This window comes from Enoplosus armatus, chromosome 5 (genome assembly GCF_043641665.1).
Source record: "Enoplosus armatus isolate fEnoArm2 chromosome 5, fEnoArm2.hap1, whole genome shotgun sequence".
Classification (NCBI taxonomy): Eukaryota; Metazoa; Chordata; class Actinopteri; order Centrarchiformes; family Enoplosidae; genus Enoplosus; species Enoplosus armatus.
The window spans coordinates 10,546,361-10,560,657 of record NC_092184.1 but is presented as its reverse complement, the minus strand read 5'-3'; the positions used below and the strand labels follow the sequence as shown (position 1 = coordinate 10,560,657).

The 14,297-nt window shown below is 41.2% G+C and overlaps 1 protein-coding gene across 1 annotated transcript in view; it reads right to left on the bottom strand.

The window, feature by feature from the left end:
* The window catches only part of pitpnm3 (PITPNM family member 3), a 78,917-nt gene that overhangs the window by 25,129 nt on the left and 39,491 nt on the right, over positions 1–14,297 (bottom strand). The window contains exons 4-6 of the mRNA XM_070905989.1: positions 11,337–11,407; positions 10,921–11,141; positions 282–471 (exon numbers count right to left, since the gene is read on the bottom strand). Of these exons, the coding sequence (XP_070762090.1) occupies positions 282–471; positions 10,921–11,141; positions 11,337–11,407 (482 nt within the window). The remainder of the gene's footprint in view (positions 1–281; positions 472–10,920; positions 11,142–11,336; positions 11,408–14,297) is intronic.

Genomic DNA, 14,297 nt, shown 5'->3' with positions numbered 1-14,297 from the left:
TTCAACTCAACTGTAAACAGTCTTCTCACTGATCGTTACCTCACAAGCTTGTTACCTTGTAAGAGCCTAGTAGTTATGTACAAGAGAGTGAAATGTGTCCGCTTAAACAATAGAGATCTGAGGGCCCGAGCTCCCACAGATTACACATTCCACTCCAAAAGCAATCTTTATTTCCTTTGACAATCATTGACTTCTATTAAAGTGCCTACAGCCCATTATTCAGTGATGAGAGACTAGAGTGAAGGAGTTCTCCTCTTCAACCAGACGAAGGCGAGACAGACCTGACCCGTGAATCCCTGCCCGTCCTCCGACTGCAGGAAGCTGTGGTAGACCTGGTTGGCTCGGGCGATCACGGTTGCCACGGCGTCCTGGTAGCGAGGTGAGACAATAGCGAGGAGGGGGAGGGCAGCCAGGGGCAGGTGGTCCACGCTGCTGGACACACAGCTCTCGTCATAGCTGTACGGGTTCAGACTGGAAAAGGAAGAAACAAGGAAAGAGGGATGGAGGGAGAAGAAGGAAGAACAGGTTGCATAATCATTTTATGTCTTTGCAAAGCCCTTTAGGAGTGTTTTCTTACAACTTTGCATCAGTTTCTGATGTCAAAAGAAATGAAGGTTATGTATATTAATTTAAGTTCATGATGTCTAAAATCTAAGATCTTTCAGGTGATCCTTTTGTGATATGCTTCCCCTTGACTTTCCTACATTTATTTATGTCTCATCCCATCTGTTCATGATGCACTCTATCTGATTTGAGGCAAGGCTTTCCCACAATGCTACGGTGTGTGTATGTGTGTGTTTGACAGTGTGTGTACACAAGCAAGATACGGAGAAGACTGTTATCTCAACGAACAAAACACAAGCAAACCTGCAGGTAAGAGCAATGAGAGCAGAGTCTTTGTGTCTTTACTGCTGTGTAGACATGAATGGATGTGTGTGTTTTCGATGACAGTGCAGACTCGGATCAAGCGAGACACTTCATGTGACAGCGTGGGGTAACAGTAAAAGATGGCGTTGCCCTGCACTCCTTCCTTGAGCAGCAGGGCCAACCCTGTCATCATCCATCAGATGCTCTGATTACAGGAAGAAGCAAGGATGCCACACCAAGGCTGAAATATGTCAGCAACCACGGACACCTCGCTACACAGAAGGGCACAACCTCTTTGCATGTACAAGGGCTGACAGTTTTCATGTAGCTCTGACAGAACATTTTACGTAATGCAACATTAGATTACAAGATCAATAATAATTTCATCTCTGTTCAGTTTATTCAATACAGGAATACATGTGAGAAATGTTTAGCTTGACTTCACACCAAAACTGAAAGCAAGAAGAGGAGAGGAGTGGCCTGGCTCTGGCACCCAACAACTTCAAAACTGCTCCATATTTTTCTTACAGTCAACAAGAGCGAACCCAACAATTTGAAATCTGTCTCAAACTCCCATGAACTGTCACTGGCACTCAGCCCCCTGTCTCTTCGCTGCGAAGTAATGTCAGTTTTATTTATATAGCCTCAAATCACAAATGCCACAAATAGCTTCACAATCTGTATAACACAAAACTCCCTCTACGTCTAGACCCTCGAATTTGGAAGGAAAAAGGACACAAACAGAAGATGTAAATATACATATAGTTGATAAAAAAAGACGATTATTTACACAACTTTTAGCTGTGGAACAATACGTGCTACTAATCATTTCTGGCAGCAGGATGGTGTATGTGGGACTGAGTCAAAATAAACTACAGTGCCCACGTTCAATGTAAAGAAGGAAGATGCCAGTGCAACAATGTGGCTCACTGATGTGTTTTTAACAGTTTTTGGAGAACAATGAAGCTCTATGGCACAGAGGTAGCCCAAGTTCCTGGCTGTATTTGAAACCGTCTGCTATACGAGCAGCACGTACTGATTTGGCCAAAATGTAGCATGTAGTATGCAAACAAAAGCAAAATATGCAGTATGTCAAAAACACCCGGATGTTGTACTGATTTGGAAAAAATCTCCAGTATGCATCAAAGCAGTCTACGTCGCATACTGTGTCCCACAATGCAAAGCACTGGTGTTGGTTTGTCATTAACATTATGTAAAATTTCACCTCAGCAGTCCACCAAATCTGTTTCTGAACAAATTTGAGGCGAGAAATAAACAACCCTGTTACAGAGTCTTCACTCATATTAGATCTACGAGGCTTAATTTGAGAGTTTGTTCTGACGTTTGTAAGGCAGGGGCACTACCACAACGGAAACCGGCTAAGCCTGGCCGGGGCATACTTCAAAATAAATCGTTTTGAGCAGTTTCATACTGCATACCACTATGAAAAGCAGTGTGCACTATGTAGTACATATGTAGTATGCACTGCATTTGTCAGAAGTATGTAGTAGGCAATTCTGAATACGGCCACTGCCTCTGCACACTTTGCACTTCCAACACTGAACAAACCCCAGGAGATTCTTGGAGGCATGCTAGCCAACAAGATACAGCATGGAAATAAAATTGTTGGGGAGTTGTTTGAAGGTGTATGTTTTATCTTTTGACGGAGTCTAATTGCTAATAATTCTCTTGCTATCAGTCTTTGTCCTACTGTAAGCTCAGGACTGCACTATCACTACTGTCTGCACAACATGTTTAAAGTGTATACAGCAGTGTTCACTTGAATTAACCTGCCTCTTAAATTATTTTTCATGTATTTCCTAAAGTTACTTTTGTATACTTTTTTTTTTTTTACTATTTTTAGCAAGTTGCGTATGATGCAAGTATGATGACAATAAAGTTGAATGGAATTAAAACTGAACACATTCTGGACCACTCTCTCGACTGAACACACAGAGGTTAAATTAATATGAATCTTCTAATCTAATCTAAGTAAGCAAATAACTGCATTTCCCAAAACAGGGGAGATGTTCTTGTCGTGCTGTTAATTGGACTGGCCTGGACTTAATTTATGAATTAGAGCCAAACATTGTGTTGCCATGGTTACGATACCCCAGTCTCCGTACCATCTATGCAAGAAAATGTTTCTCCCAGTCTGGTAACAATTGGGCCGAGAACAACATCATGTTCCTTCACTGACAGTGAATGTCCCGTTGTATATTAGTCAGATTGAGCCCTTTACTTGATTGCTTACACTGACTGCATGATTGTGTAAATCTCTCATTATATTCATATTTTCAGGTCCAGAACACTTTTAATTATCCAAATAAAACTTTGAAAATTTGAGAGAGCTCCATCATCGTCACTTTTTTCCAATTATAGCCATGACTCCGCACTTCCACATGTTTATAGCAGCCAATTTCTGCAATTACAAAATGCCATGCAGCAGGCTTTTTTGGAAACCTGTTGGAAAGAAAAGAGACAATAGATGTGATTGTTGTGCTCCCAGCAACACAGTGTTCTCCAGTCACTCTATGACATCTACAGTGGATTAAGCCACCTCCACAATCCCCACTGCCAACATCACAGCAAACAGTGACAGATCTGTGTTGGAGTATTTACATCAGCCACCAGAGTAAATAGACTGATAAATGTTTAAGTCAGCATTTAAGTCAATATGTGAAAATCAAACTGGCAAACTTATCACACACAAAATGGTCTGGTAAACCTTTGAACAAGATCTGTTTATATGTGTTTTGCATGTAAAAGCCACACGACTGTCGTTTGCAGCTTTGACCTGCTCTGAGCAGGTGGGCGCTGAAAGCAAAAACACCAGCAATACTTGACACCGAAGTTGCACTGTGCCCTTGATTGCTGCTGACACGCCCCCCTGCTGCGACTCTTATCCCGATTGGGCAAAGTGAAGTTCACAACAAGTCACCAAAATATAAAGCAGGTGCAGGAGAGAAAAAAAAGGTGTGCAAGACGAAAAAATGGTCATCTCACCATCCGGAGCTGCCATGTACCGCGAGGTGTCAAAAAAACAAAGCCTGCAGAATCACCCCTTCGAGGGATAGTGGAGGATTATAAGTAGGAAGCAGAAGCAACCCGAGGCAGAAAACCTCTTTTCTTTTCTTGTCTATACTATGTTGTCTGGAGGAATCGTGAGCTTAGTTTAGCTCAACTCCTGCATGTGTATATGATAAAGTAGAACAATTAGGAAAATGTCTGTTACCTTTACAATTACCATTAATATTACACTATGTGTTCTTCCACTCCTCTTCCTATTTAGACGCACACAGCCATTTCAAATGAATAAAAGTATGGTAATGGTGAAAATGTGCAACTTGACCACAGATAAAAACAAATGTAATTGATTGATGTTGTACAAACATCAATCATAGTCAAAGAACTCCACGTTACAGTGATTATGCCTTCTTCAATTACAAAAATTGACGTAGAAAGATAATATTGTTTACATGGGCTCAGCCTTTATTTTATTACCTTAATCACATTATAATTGTTACAATTTAATGACCATGTAAATGTGGGAGGGAACATAACTTAGAGAAAGCAGTAAATATGATTTTTGAAAATTGCCACTTTGCCACAGCAAGATGCTGCACTCAGTCAATTTGCTCTTGCTCATACTGTATTATAATACGGTTTTCTTATGATCCTAATGTTTTTACAGCAGAGCTCAATGAACATCTTACCTGTTCTATGAGCTCTATAAAGCATATTCATTGTTGGGGTACTTTCTCCTGTAGCTTCACTCATGGCAGTCTCTCTCTGGATGAGTTGCTATTAATGAGCAGCAATGAGGGGAGTCACACCCCAGGATGTTTGATGTGTAGCTGTCAGTAGAAAACTGAACAGAGATCACCTAAAGCCTCTTGAAATGCTGTTTGCCTCTACAGTGTCAACTCTGTGGTGTATAACCACGGCTCTCGAGGGCGGCTTTTTGAGACACATTCAACGCTTTGAGCCGCATCCATGCAGATTTGTAAGAAAACAGAAAAAAAGGGAAACCTTTGTAACATATTCAGTACAGCACACAGTTATTTGCATAACAAGAGTGGCACTGCTTCTAGAGAAGCTGCTGTGTGAAATATTCAGCTCAGGCAATTCAAGCACAGAGACGGCAACATATTGCCCTAGGAGGAAGTTGTGCTGCGTGACAAAATACCATCAGGTCACCTCATAATTTAAACCTCAATGATTTGTTTATGAGGTGCCTGTTTATTGGGTTTTGGAACTCAAAACTTCCCAGCTGAGTGCCACTGAGTTTGGTCCCAACTTTGTAGTCACCTGGCCTTGATCTTATTAGTCAACTGCTGCTCACACACACTTACTGAGATCAAAAAAAAAGAGAAGAAGCTCCGATTAATATTGCAGACACAGCTCTACCTCTGAACAGGGTTCACAAGTCAGAGGGCGGGAACAGAGGTTTAACACCTGCTGCGCTGCTTAACAAATGTCAGGTGAGACACTCATTATTTGTGCTGCATAATTACTTGTTTATGCAAGCACTTGTTAGTATCATTACCACGAGCAGCCACTGTTTTACATTCAAAAGAGTGCACATAAATTAGTTGTTTGTCTGCATGGGTGCATGAGGTGAACTGTTCTCTGGTTTATTTGCTGAGGCAGTCTGAAGGTGTAACGTCCTCGAGGGCTGCAGGTTATTCTCTATCCACAATCAATAGTTCTAATTAATTTGAGGCGATCATTAACATCTTTGTCTATCCAAACATGGAAAAGGCTGCTCTGCCAAGCCATCCAAAACCCATCTGCATTTGATGGCTATCATTAATCTTAATAATCCTAAATCATTTCCTCTGAAATGCTGGTGATCAATACAGTAGTGGCTGTGATACCAGGCAAGCAGTTTTGACAGAGCAAAAAACTGGAAAGTGGTATCTTTGCTGTCAGAATAGTCTGGATTTTATAGTATATGACTGCAGATTTAAATCCTTATTTCAGAGCACACGCTCATCCAAAATGTCAAATCTTGCTCCTCAAAAGAGACACATCAACCGAGCCCTGAATGGCAGAGGAGCGTGCCGCTCGTCTGCCCCTGTTATTTCAAGATGTGAGTCATTCGCTCACGAGTGGCGGCATTTACCCTGTTCACATCTCTCTGCTCTCATTAGTAAAAAGCAAGCGATATTGACTGAGGTCATATTGAGGTGTCACTGAAGTGCAAGTCTTTGAAGACTCACTTACATAATCCAAAAGCCTCAAAAAGCCTCATTTGCTGCTTTGTTATGAGCAACAGTTGGCTTTAGATGGGCTATAAGGTTATCCTTCATCTTTGAGAGTTTTACAGTTTATCGCTTTGCCTGTGATTACCATGTTCATTTTCCTAGAAAAACTGTCAGAGACTCACTCAACGACGCCTAAAGGCAGGGTAATTACGATACTAGTCTATACTGAGAGATGTACAGAAGTCTTCCTCAAGGTGTCATGGTAATGTGATTATGAAGAGATCCGTTAACAACAGGGGGAGAAGATAAGGCAGAGTGAGCCGATTAAACCTCAAATCAGCCTCATCTCACGCAGCATAACCTTGAGATAGACTCTATTATGCTGCCCCGCCACCCTCTTCCCTCTCGCCATTACATAATGCCAAACTGAAAACTCTGAAGTCTGTCAGATTCCTGCTTAATTGCTCTCCCCGTTTCTTAATGGCTGGCTTAGCATTTGCACAATTAACATGAACAGCAGTGGGCCTCTGCAGAGTCTTCTTAATTAGGGAGAGGGCCCAGAAACAGTAGTAGCACGTCCACAGCCACCGATGGCCAGAATAATGAGTCTCTATCTCCCTGAACTGAGGTCACTCTCTGTGCACACAGACAAGCGGCCTTCCTCCTCCTCCTCCTCTGCTGCTTTCCCTGATAGAAAACTGACCCTGTACAATGACGCCGAATCTACTGAGATAGGAATCCATTTTATGTTTCTCTCCTGCTGCTCAGATGAAGTTTTTAATATAAATGTTTCTTTCTCTTCACACTGTGACAGAGGCGGTGTGGTGGCTGCGAGAGAAAATCAATTTGGGAGCCCTTTCACTGTTGCTGTTAATTGGACCTGCTATGGTGCAATAATGCACATTCAGTGCTCTTTTTCTTGTGTGGGATGTATTTGTGCGAGTGTGTTTATGGATTACGCATGTGTGTTGTCTTGACACCGAGCTCCTAGCCAGCACTCCCAGGTACGTTCATTAGCAGCCACAGCTAATAATAAGCGCTCAGAGCACCACAGAGCACAGCAGGCCCTCCACACACAGGAACAACAAGAACAACAAAAGGAACATGTTCATTCCCTATTGGGACATCCTACAGTACACAAGGAAAAGCACAGAATCAAAAGTGGAGTGTTTATGTGAAAGTTTGTCTTCGAGGCGCTAAGAGATTTTGCCACCTCCACTCCGTGGTGCGATTTTCAGCCAAGCTGTTACCCAGAATGAGAGTAAATTACCCACACAGCAGCAGCCCCTTCCCGCGGGGCTGCCTATTCCTCTCTGCCTATGTTTATGTTGGCACGCAAATAAATGAGGCTCCGCACACCCACAAGTCCAACACTGTCATTAGAGCAAACACTGTTAACCGACAAAAGTGTTGTTGAATAAGTGTTGTGCTTGTTGCTGTGTGGGCGTGTATGAATGCCTACTGAGTGCACATATTGTGAGAGTATGTTGAGGACCTTAAGCCATCTGGGGATAAGTAAGCTTTGTCTAACTGGAGAGTCAAAACTCATATTCACTCTCATTGTTTACACGAGATTTTAAACAGGCTGAATTTTAATCCAACTTTGGTTCTCCGTACTAGATGTCACCTAGTATAGAAAGACCGATATTGGAGGATATCTGCTTACTGCGGGGAAATAGCAGTACAGAAATACCAAACTAGGTTTGAGGCAATTCAGAAGCACTAACAAGTTGATTTTTACACAGTAAAATGTTCCGCTTAGTGTGTATGTTGATCATAATTCTTGAAAAAAAAAGAAATCGAAGGGATCCGCATCATGTTGTTTATGCTATGTGTTTATGTTCAAAATAAATAATGACTATTGGGTGCATCGTTATCCGAACACCTAAATATCATCATCAGTATCGGCCTAAAAAATCCAGTCGGTCTTCAACAGAAATGTTACATTTTTAAGGCCTGTAAAAAAGGGATTCATACTGCATTTATAAAAGAATGAAAAAAATTAATTGAAAGATATATGAATAAACAAAAGGAGAGACACAAATACTTTTCAGTCTTATGAAAGGAATGTACCATTTATAGCAAATGGTTTTACAGTATAGTCTTGTACGACACTGCTCTTTGAGGGGGGCTCTCAAAGAACAAGTCAACAACACCAAAGGCACATAAAGAGGACGCTTCTTGACACACATGATCATCCTCCAGTGTGTCCTATTAGGGCATCAGCTGACTGGGACAACATAAGTTGCACTATAGTTTTTTATTTTGATTATCAACGCAACTCAATTTGCTTTCCTTCAGCAGATTTAATTCTTCTTCTTAATTCTTTTCACACATACATTTATTTTTCCCTCTACATGCCATTTACTGGGGAGTCGAGCCAATTGATTTGATCGGCCCATATCAATCAAGTTCGGCCTGTTTACTGACTAGATTGGCTGCTTTTGAACATAGAAAGGGATCAAAATATTGTGCTATTGTACTTTGATTCTACAAATGCATTTTGAGGGTCTAAATTAAGCCAAACCTTAATTTAAAGATTCGAGGGAAAAACTAATTAAAATGCACCCAACATTTCATTTAATCCTGCTAAAAAAAAATTCAGTCTACTAATAAGGAGGAGGACAAATAAAAACCTCCTGTAGGAAAATAAGTCGTAACATAATAATTAAAGACCAAAGAAATTATGTGGAAACAATTTATTACACATTGCCAAACCTGCTCTCATTATGCCCATTTCTATTTAATCGTTCATTCATTCATTTATTTATTTCCCAATAAGACAGTTTTGGTCCTTTGTGATTTGTTGTAATATGAAATGGTTTCTTCAAGCAAAATTTCATGCATTCCTGAATGTAAATTGTGCATGTGTTCGTGTGTGTGTGTGTGTGTGTGTGTGTCCACATGCATTCAAGAGCAGGCAATCGAGATGCAGAACTAAGTCTCAGTTCTGCTCAACACCCATGAGAAGTTGTTTTTAATATTTTATCTCCGTATGTGGTGAAAGCTAAGTGGACGTCAAGCTGCCGAGCAGCTACAGCACTCAAATCTCTTTACACTCGTCTTGCTTCCAGTCACTCCTGCTAACGTCAATCACAAAACCAGACAGAAGCCTCAACTTGACTGCCACGCACATTCTCTCCGCCACGGTGATTAGTGACAATTCAGACAAAAACATCCTCAACATATAATTGGAGAGCAGCAAAAACTAAGTGACGCTGTCAAAGATAAAACTGGTGACCACTGGGACATGTCACATTATGTGAAATGAAATCATTAGTTATGCTAAAGCAGCTCTCTGCACAGGCAGCAGATGAGACAAAAAAAAAAAAAAAAGAGCAAATACATGAACGTGGACATGTTTTTACCTCCTGTATCTAAAAGTATCTTCCAGTCAAGCCTTCGTTACTTTACAGAGATGACTGACAGAATAAGACTTTTAAAATGGAGACAATACTGTATAATGTATCATGGGGGAGGACTCATCTACTGACTGCTGTTCATCACTGAGGTACCACCACGACATCCACAATTAACTTCCACTCTGAAATTGATACCACTAATGAAACCTGAATACAAAGTAACACTAGCTAATTAGACAAGCAGATCATACTTTCCTTGCAGAGGCGACAGGATCAGTGAAAACCGTATGATGCCATTTAGCCATTAATTTTGTCCACTAAGGAGCCGACGTCAGGACTTGAGGGGAGAATTAACAATTAAAAACAACAGCATTTAAAAAGGTTAGGAGTTAAATATTCCACATGGCCACATGCTTGCAGGGGCTGAGAAATGTCATCAGCATATTAATTAACACTGCAGTATCTGTCTAGGGGTCTTTGGTCAATATATTTTCTCGATTAACCCTCACCACCTTAGCCAAACAGGCATTTTGCCTCTATGCTAATTCTTGCAAGCATGCATTCATAACGGGCAGATTCTTCAAATTCCTCCTTAGTCTGTTCATTGAAGTTTTATATAGTTATTAGGGCTGTCTATCAAACTAATGGTAATGTCGGTGGAATAAAAAAACAGCAGGAGAAAAATCTTAATTATTAATTAAGAGAAGCACAGTAGCACCTGAATATCAGGTTCAATGAAACTACGATCAATAACGCTATTTTATACATCGTGGGCGGATCGGATTGCTTTCTGATGTAATAGTAGGAAAAGCACTGGTGTTGCCTGCATGTGCCATCCGACCTCTGCAGCTCATCTAGAAAGCAGCAGCTCAGCTGGTCTTCAACCTACCCAAGTTCTCTCCGCACTCCACCTCCTACACGCTCCTCCCCACCCTGCACTGGCTACCAGTTGGCTGCTCAAAACCGATTCAAGACACTGGAACTTGCCAACGGTGCTGCGAATGGCTCAGGCACATCCTACATCCAGGATATGAAAAAAAACATACACCCCAGCCCGTCCACTAAGTTCTGCTACTGCCAATCAGCTTGCTACTCCCTCACTACCAGGGGGGCCCAGCTGCCACTCAGCAAAATCACGACTGTTTGCAGTCCTGGCTCCTTATATTGTTTCTGAATGTAGTACTTAAAGTAGTTCAGAATATTTGATGAAGTTGATATACTTGCATGATTCCTGCAATTTTTGGATTGTATCCACATGGTTGAAATGCACTTATTGAAAGTTGCTTTGGATAAAAGCAAATGTAATGTAATGTTAAGTCAAGTGTTTCCTTTAATTTGTCACCAGTGTGTATGTGGTGTAGCTGCTAAATTTAAACAAAAGTGTATTAAACCACATGTGGATTTTATCCAGATGTGAGACACTTAAAATGACAAGTGTAAATGAGGCCAATGAGACTCCCTGTTCTGGCAACAGCACTCACTTGGACACCAGGGAGAAGGCTTCAGCACACACAGCCGGACATGGCACCAGCTTGATCATCACGTGTTCTGCAACAGCCTGGAAATGCACCCGCGTCACCTTCTCCAACACTGAGGCCAGGGTGGCCACATCGCCAGCCTTTGTGCTGGGGTCTCCGCCTGCTGTGTCCAAGATGTTTCCCCCGTGCACCACCAGCAGCAGCACATGCGTCTTACATTTCCTCTGCAAGAGGGGTCACGTAGGGTTGAAAGAGAGACACTTAAAATGAAAGACTCAAAGGGAGGGAAAGAAGGGTTAGGGTTAGAGATAGCATATTGTGAAAGCAGTGGAGCCACATGGCGAGAAAAATAACTGGGTATTTCTACGTGTCCTTGGCTGCTGGTGAATATACTGAGAGGATGTTTATAATGATCCTACCTCTATGTCCTCCAGTCCCTCAATGCTGCTCTGAGGGGCACAGCGTGGACCACCCAGCTGGTAAAGACCCTCTGTATTGGGTGAGTAAAGAGTAGAAGCAGGAAGTGGCAGGGAAGAAGGAAAGAGGGAAGAATAAAGAGAGAAAAAGGGGAAAGAAAGGGTCACTGCAGGAGCCACTTCACCCAGATGCACCGAGAACAGAAGCATAAATGGATATTGATCGGTGAATATGGTCAATATTACTAATGCCTCTTCATCTCTCTTCAGTCGTACTCCAAACTGGGTGATGGGTCTATGTACCCTTAGGCTCAAATGGCACAACCATAAGGTCCAGAAGTCAATACTGACAGTAAACAGCAGGAGTGTGGTTGTTTCCCTGCTGCAGCATCTATAGCCATCACATGTAATTGGATTTTGGCTTCTCTGATGGAGGAAAGAAAAACAATGGACTTCTTTTCTAGAGACAAAATATGAAAGGATTGGGATGTTTTTTTATCCGAACTGTGACGACTGGAAGCCTCTATCCCTCTCTCTGTGTGGTGCAGCATATCACGGGAAGCTGGCCAAACTCATTACCCTCTCCGGAAGCCTCTGCTAGCTGTGTCATCTTATTCCTGAGCTCTCTCCTGTCTTTCTATTTTCTCTCTCCCCGGGCTCAAGGCATGGCTCTGTGCTCTGCTCGTTGTTTATTTGGCCTCCTCGTCTGGGACCGACTGTCATGGGAGACTCTCACAGACTCACGCACTGTCATCTCCCTTCTACTCCTTTCCCAGCCCACAGCCTGCCTCCGACTGCCTGCTTGTCTAGAACAGCTCAGCACACACAAGGGACTCGGCACACTGAACTATTTTGGTCACAAAGTAACAGGAAATCAATGGAGGGAGGTTTTCTTTTTTTAGGGAGTTAGGGCAGAAAAGTTCCTCCAAAAAACCTTGTAAAGTAATTTAGAGCGCAAACACTGCAGGAGAGGGAAAACATTGTTTGACAGCGAGCACAAAAACTCTGCCTTGTTTAAGGAGAAGTTTTTGTGTTATTGATGGAAGACACTGATACACCTATTTACTCTAGACCAGTCATTTTGTTTAGTAATTGTTTAGTATCGTTTTAGTAATTTTCCAAAAAAAACCTGTCAAATATTCTCTGATTTCAGCTTCTCCAATCTGAAGACTTGCTGCTCTTCTCTGTGTTGTTTCATTGTAAACTGAATATATTTGGGTTTTGGCCTGTTAATCGGACTAAACAAGCAATTTGAAAAGGGTCACCTTGGATCCTGGGAAACTGAGACGGACGTTTTACTATTTTCCATAATAATAATTGTTATAATAAGCGCCACAGGAAATAAGTTCTGCCTGTGGCCATCGAACTGTTCAACTCCTCCCTCTGAGTGTCAGACACTCAGAATAAACACCTGCCATATACTACCTCATTATTCTTTTAATCAATACAGTGCAATACATATATATATATACATACAATATATACATTGTTATTGTATATATTTTTTTTTTCACTTTTTTCACTTAAGTATTGTAAATGTGTATATTTTTTTTTTTTTATTTCTTATTTTTTATATCTTATTTTTGTCCATACTCTTATTTCTAAATTCATGCTACTTTCTATTCTTGAATGGGAGCACCGGTACTGTATAATTTGCCCCCGTGGGTCAATAAAGTATTTCTGATTCTGATTCTGATAATAATAGTTATAAATATAATAGTTGCTGCCCTCATTTATTATAAATGGTATATGATATTTGACTGAGGTGGGACAAAGTCATTGTTTTGCAAGTCACAAGTCTTAAGTCTTGGCTATGATGCCCTGGGTCAAGTTTCAAGTCAAGACCAACAAAGTCCTAAAAGTTATGTGTTGAATCTCAAGTAACTTTCTATCTGACTGCCGGACGCACCTTTCCCTTCAATTTTGCAATATGATTGGCTGCTGTCAGATAGATTAAAAGTATATCCATCGACAGAGTAAATACCTCCAAAATGCAGACTAGCTATAAATGGCTATAAACTGTCTATTTCTACACGTGTTGAATTCAGAATGTGTGAAATGTGGGTGTAGAAGACTTGGAGGTGTTTAAAGGCGTAACAGGGTTTGTGCAGTGTGTGATGTGGTTGAGCTGTTGCTGAGTAACAAAAGTAAAGTAATGAGTTGTATAACTCATTACTTTTGCTGTTGAGTAATTAGCAAAGTGATGTCATTTGTTTTTCAATGAATAATATATAATGAATAATTGATTTAATAAAATGAAATAACTTGCACAACACTGGAGTTTTCATGCCAGGTGTATATTTAGATCATCACGTGATACTAAACATCTGCACTGGGACACGTACAAATAAAGTGTTAGTGGGCAGAATACACTTTAAGTTGAGACCAGTCTTCAAGAAATAGCTATTTGATCTTTTTCACACTAACACAATTCCCTGAAACAGCATGTGTGGCATGAAGCTCTCGACTGAAACCCAGACAAATTAAATCATTTTGGGAGGTTTAGAGCACTGCCTTAAAGCAGACAGCTGAAAGCAGTTTCATTACAAGTTTCACAGACTATCATTCCTGCGGCTGATTGAGTGAAATATGATTTATATGAAATATGTGATTTCTCTTGGGGGGATTTTACAGCTGTGAAGTTTAGATTTCTGACACCTCAAGACACATTAAGTTTATGGATCATGATTCAGGCATACCTTTATCTTTTCTGTTAAGTGCAATAAAGTAAAGGTGCACAATTGTTTTACCACCAGATACACGAGATAAGACAATAATAGTTAGTTGAAAAGGCTCCTAGACTCCCTGATATGAGCATTCACTGGCCCGTCAGAGCATCTCCGGGACTCTGAGCTCGCTGAGGGAGCTCTGTGAGACGGTTCATGAACGAGAAGGTGAGTTGGACTTTTGGTTGCTCAGTGTCTGCAGTTGAAGGGACAGTTTACATGGACTTTTAAGAAGCTG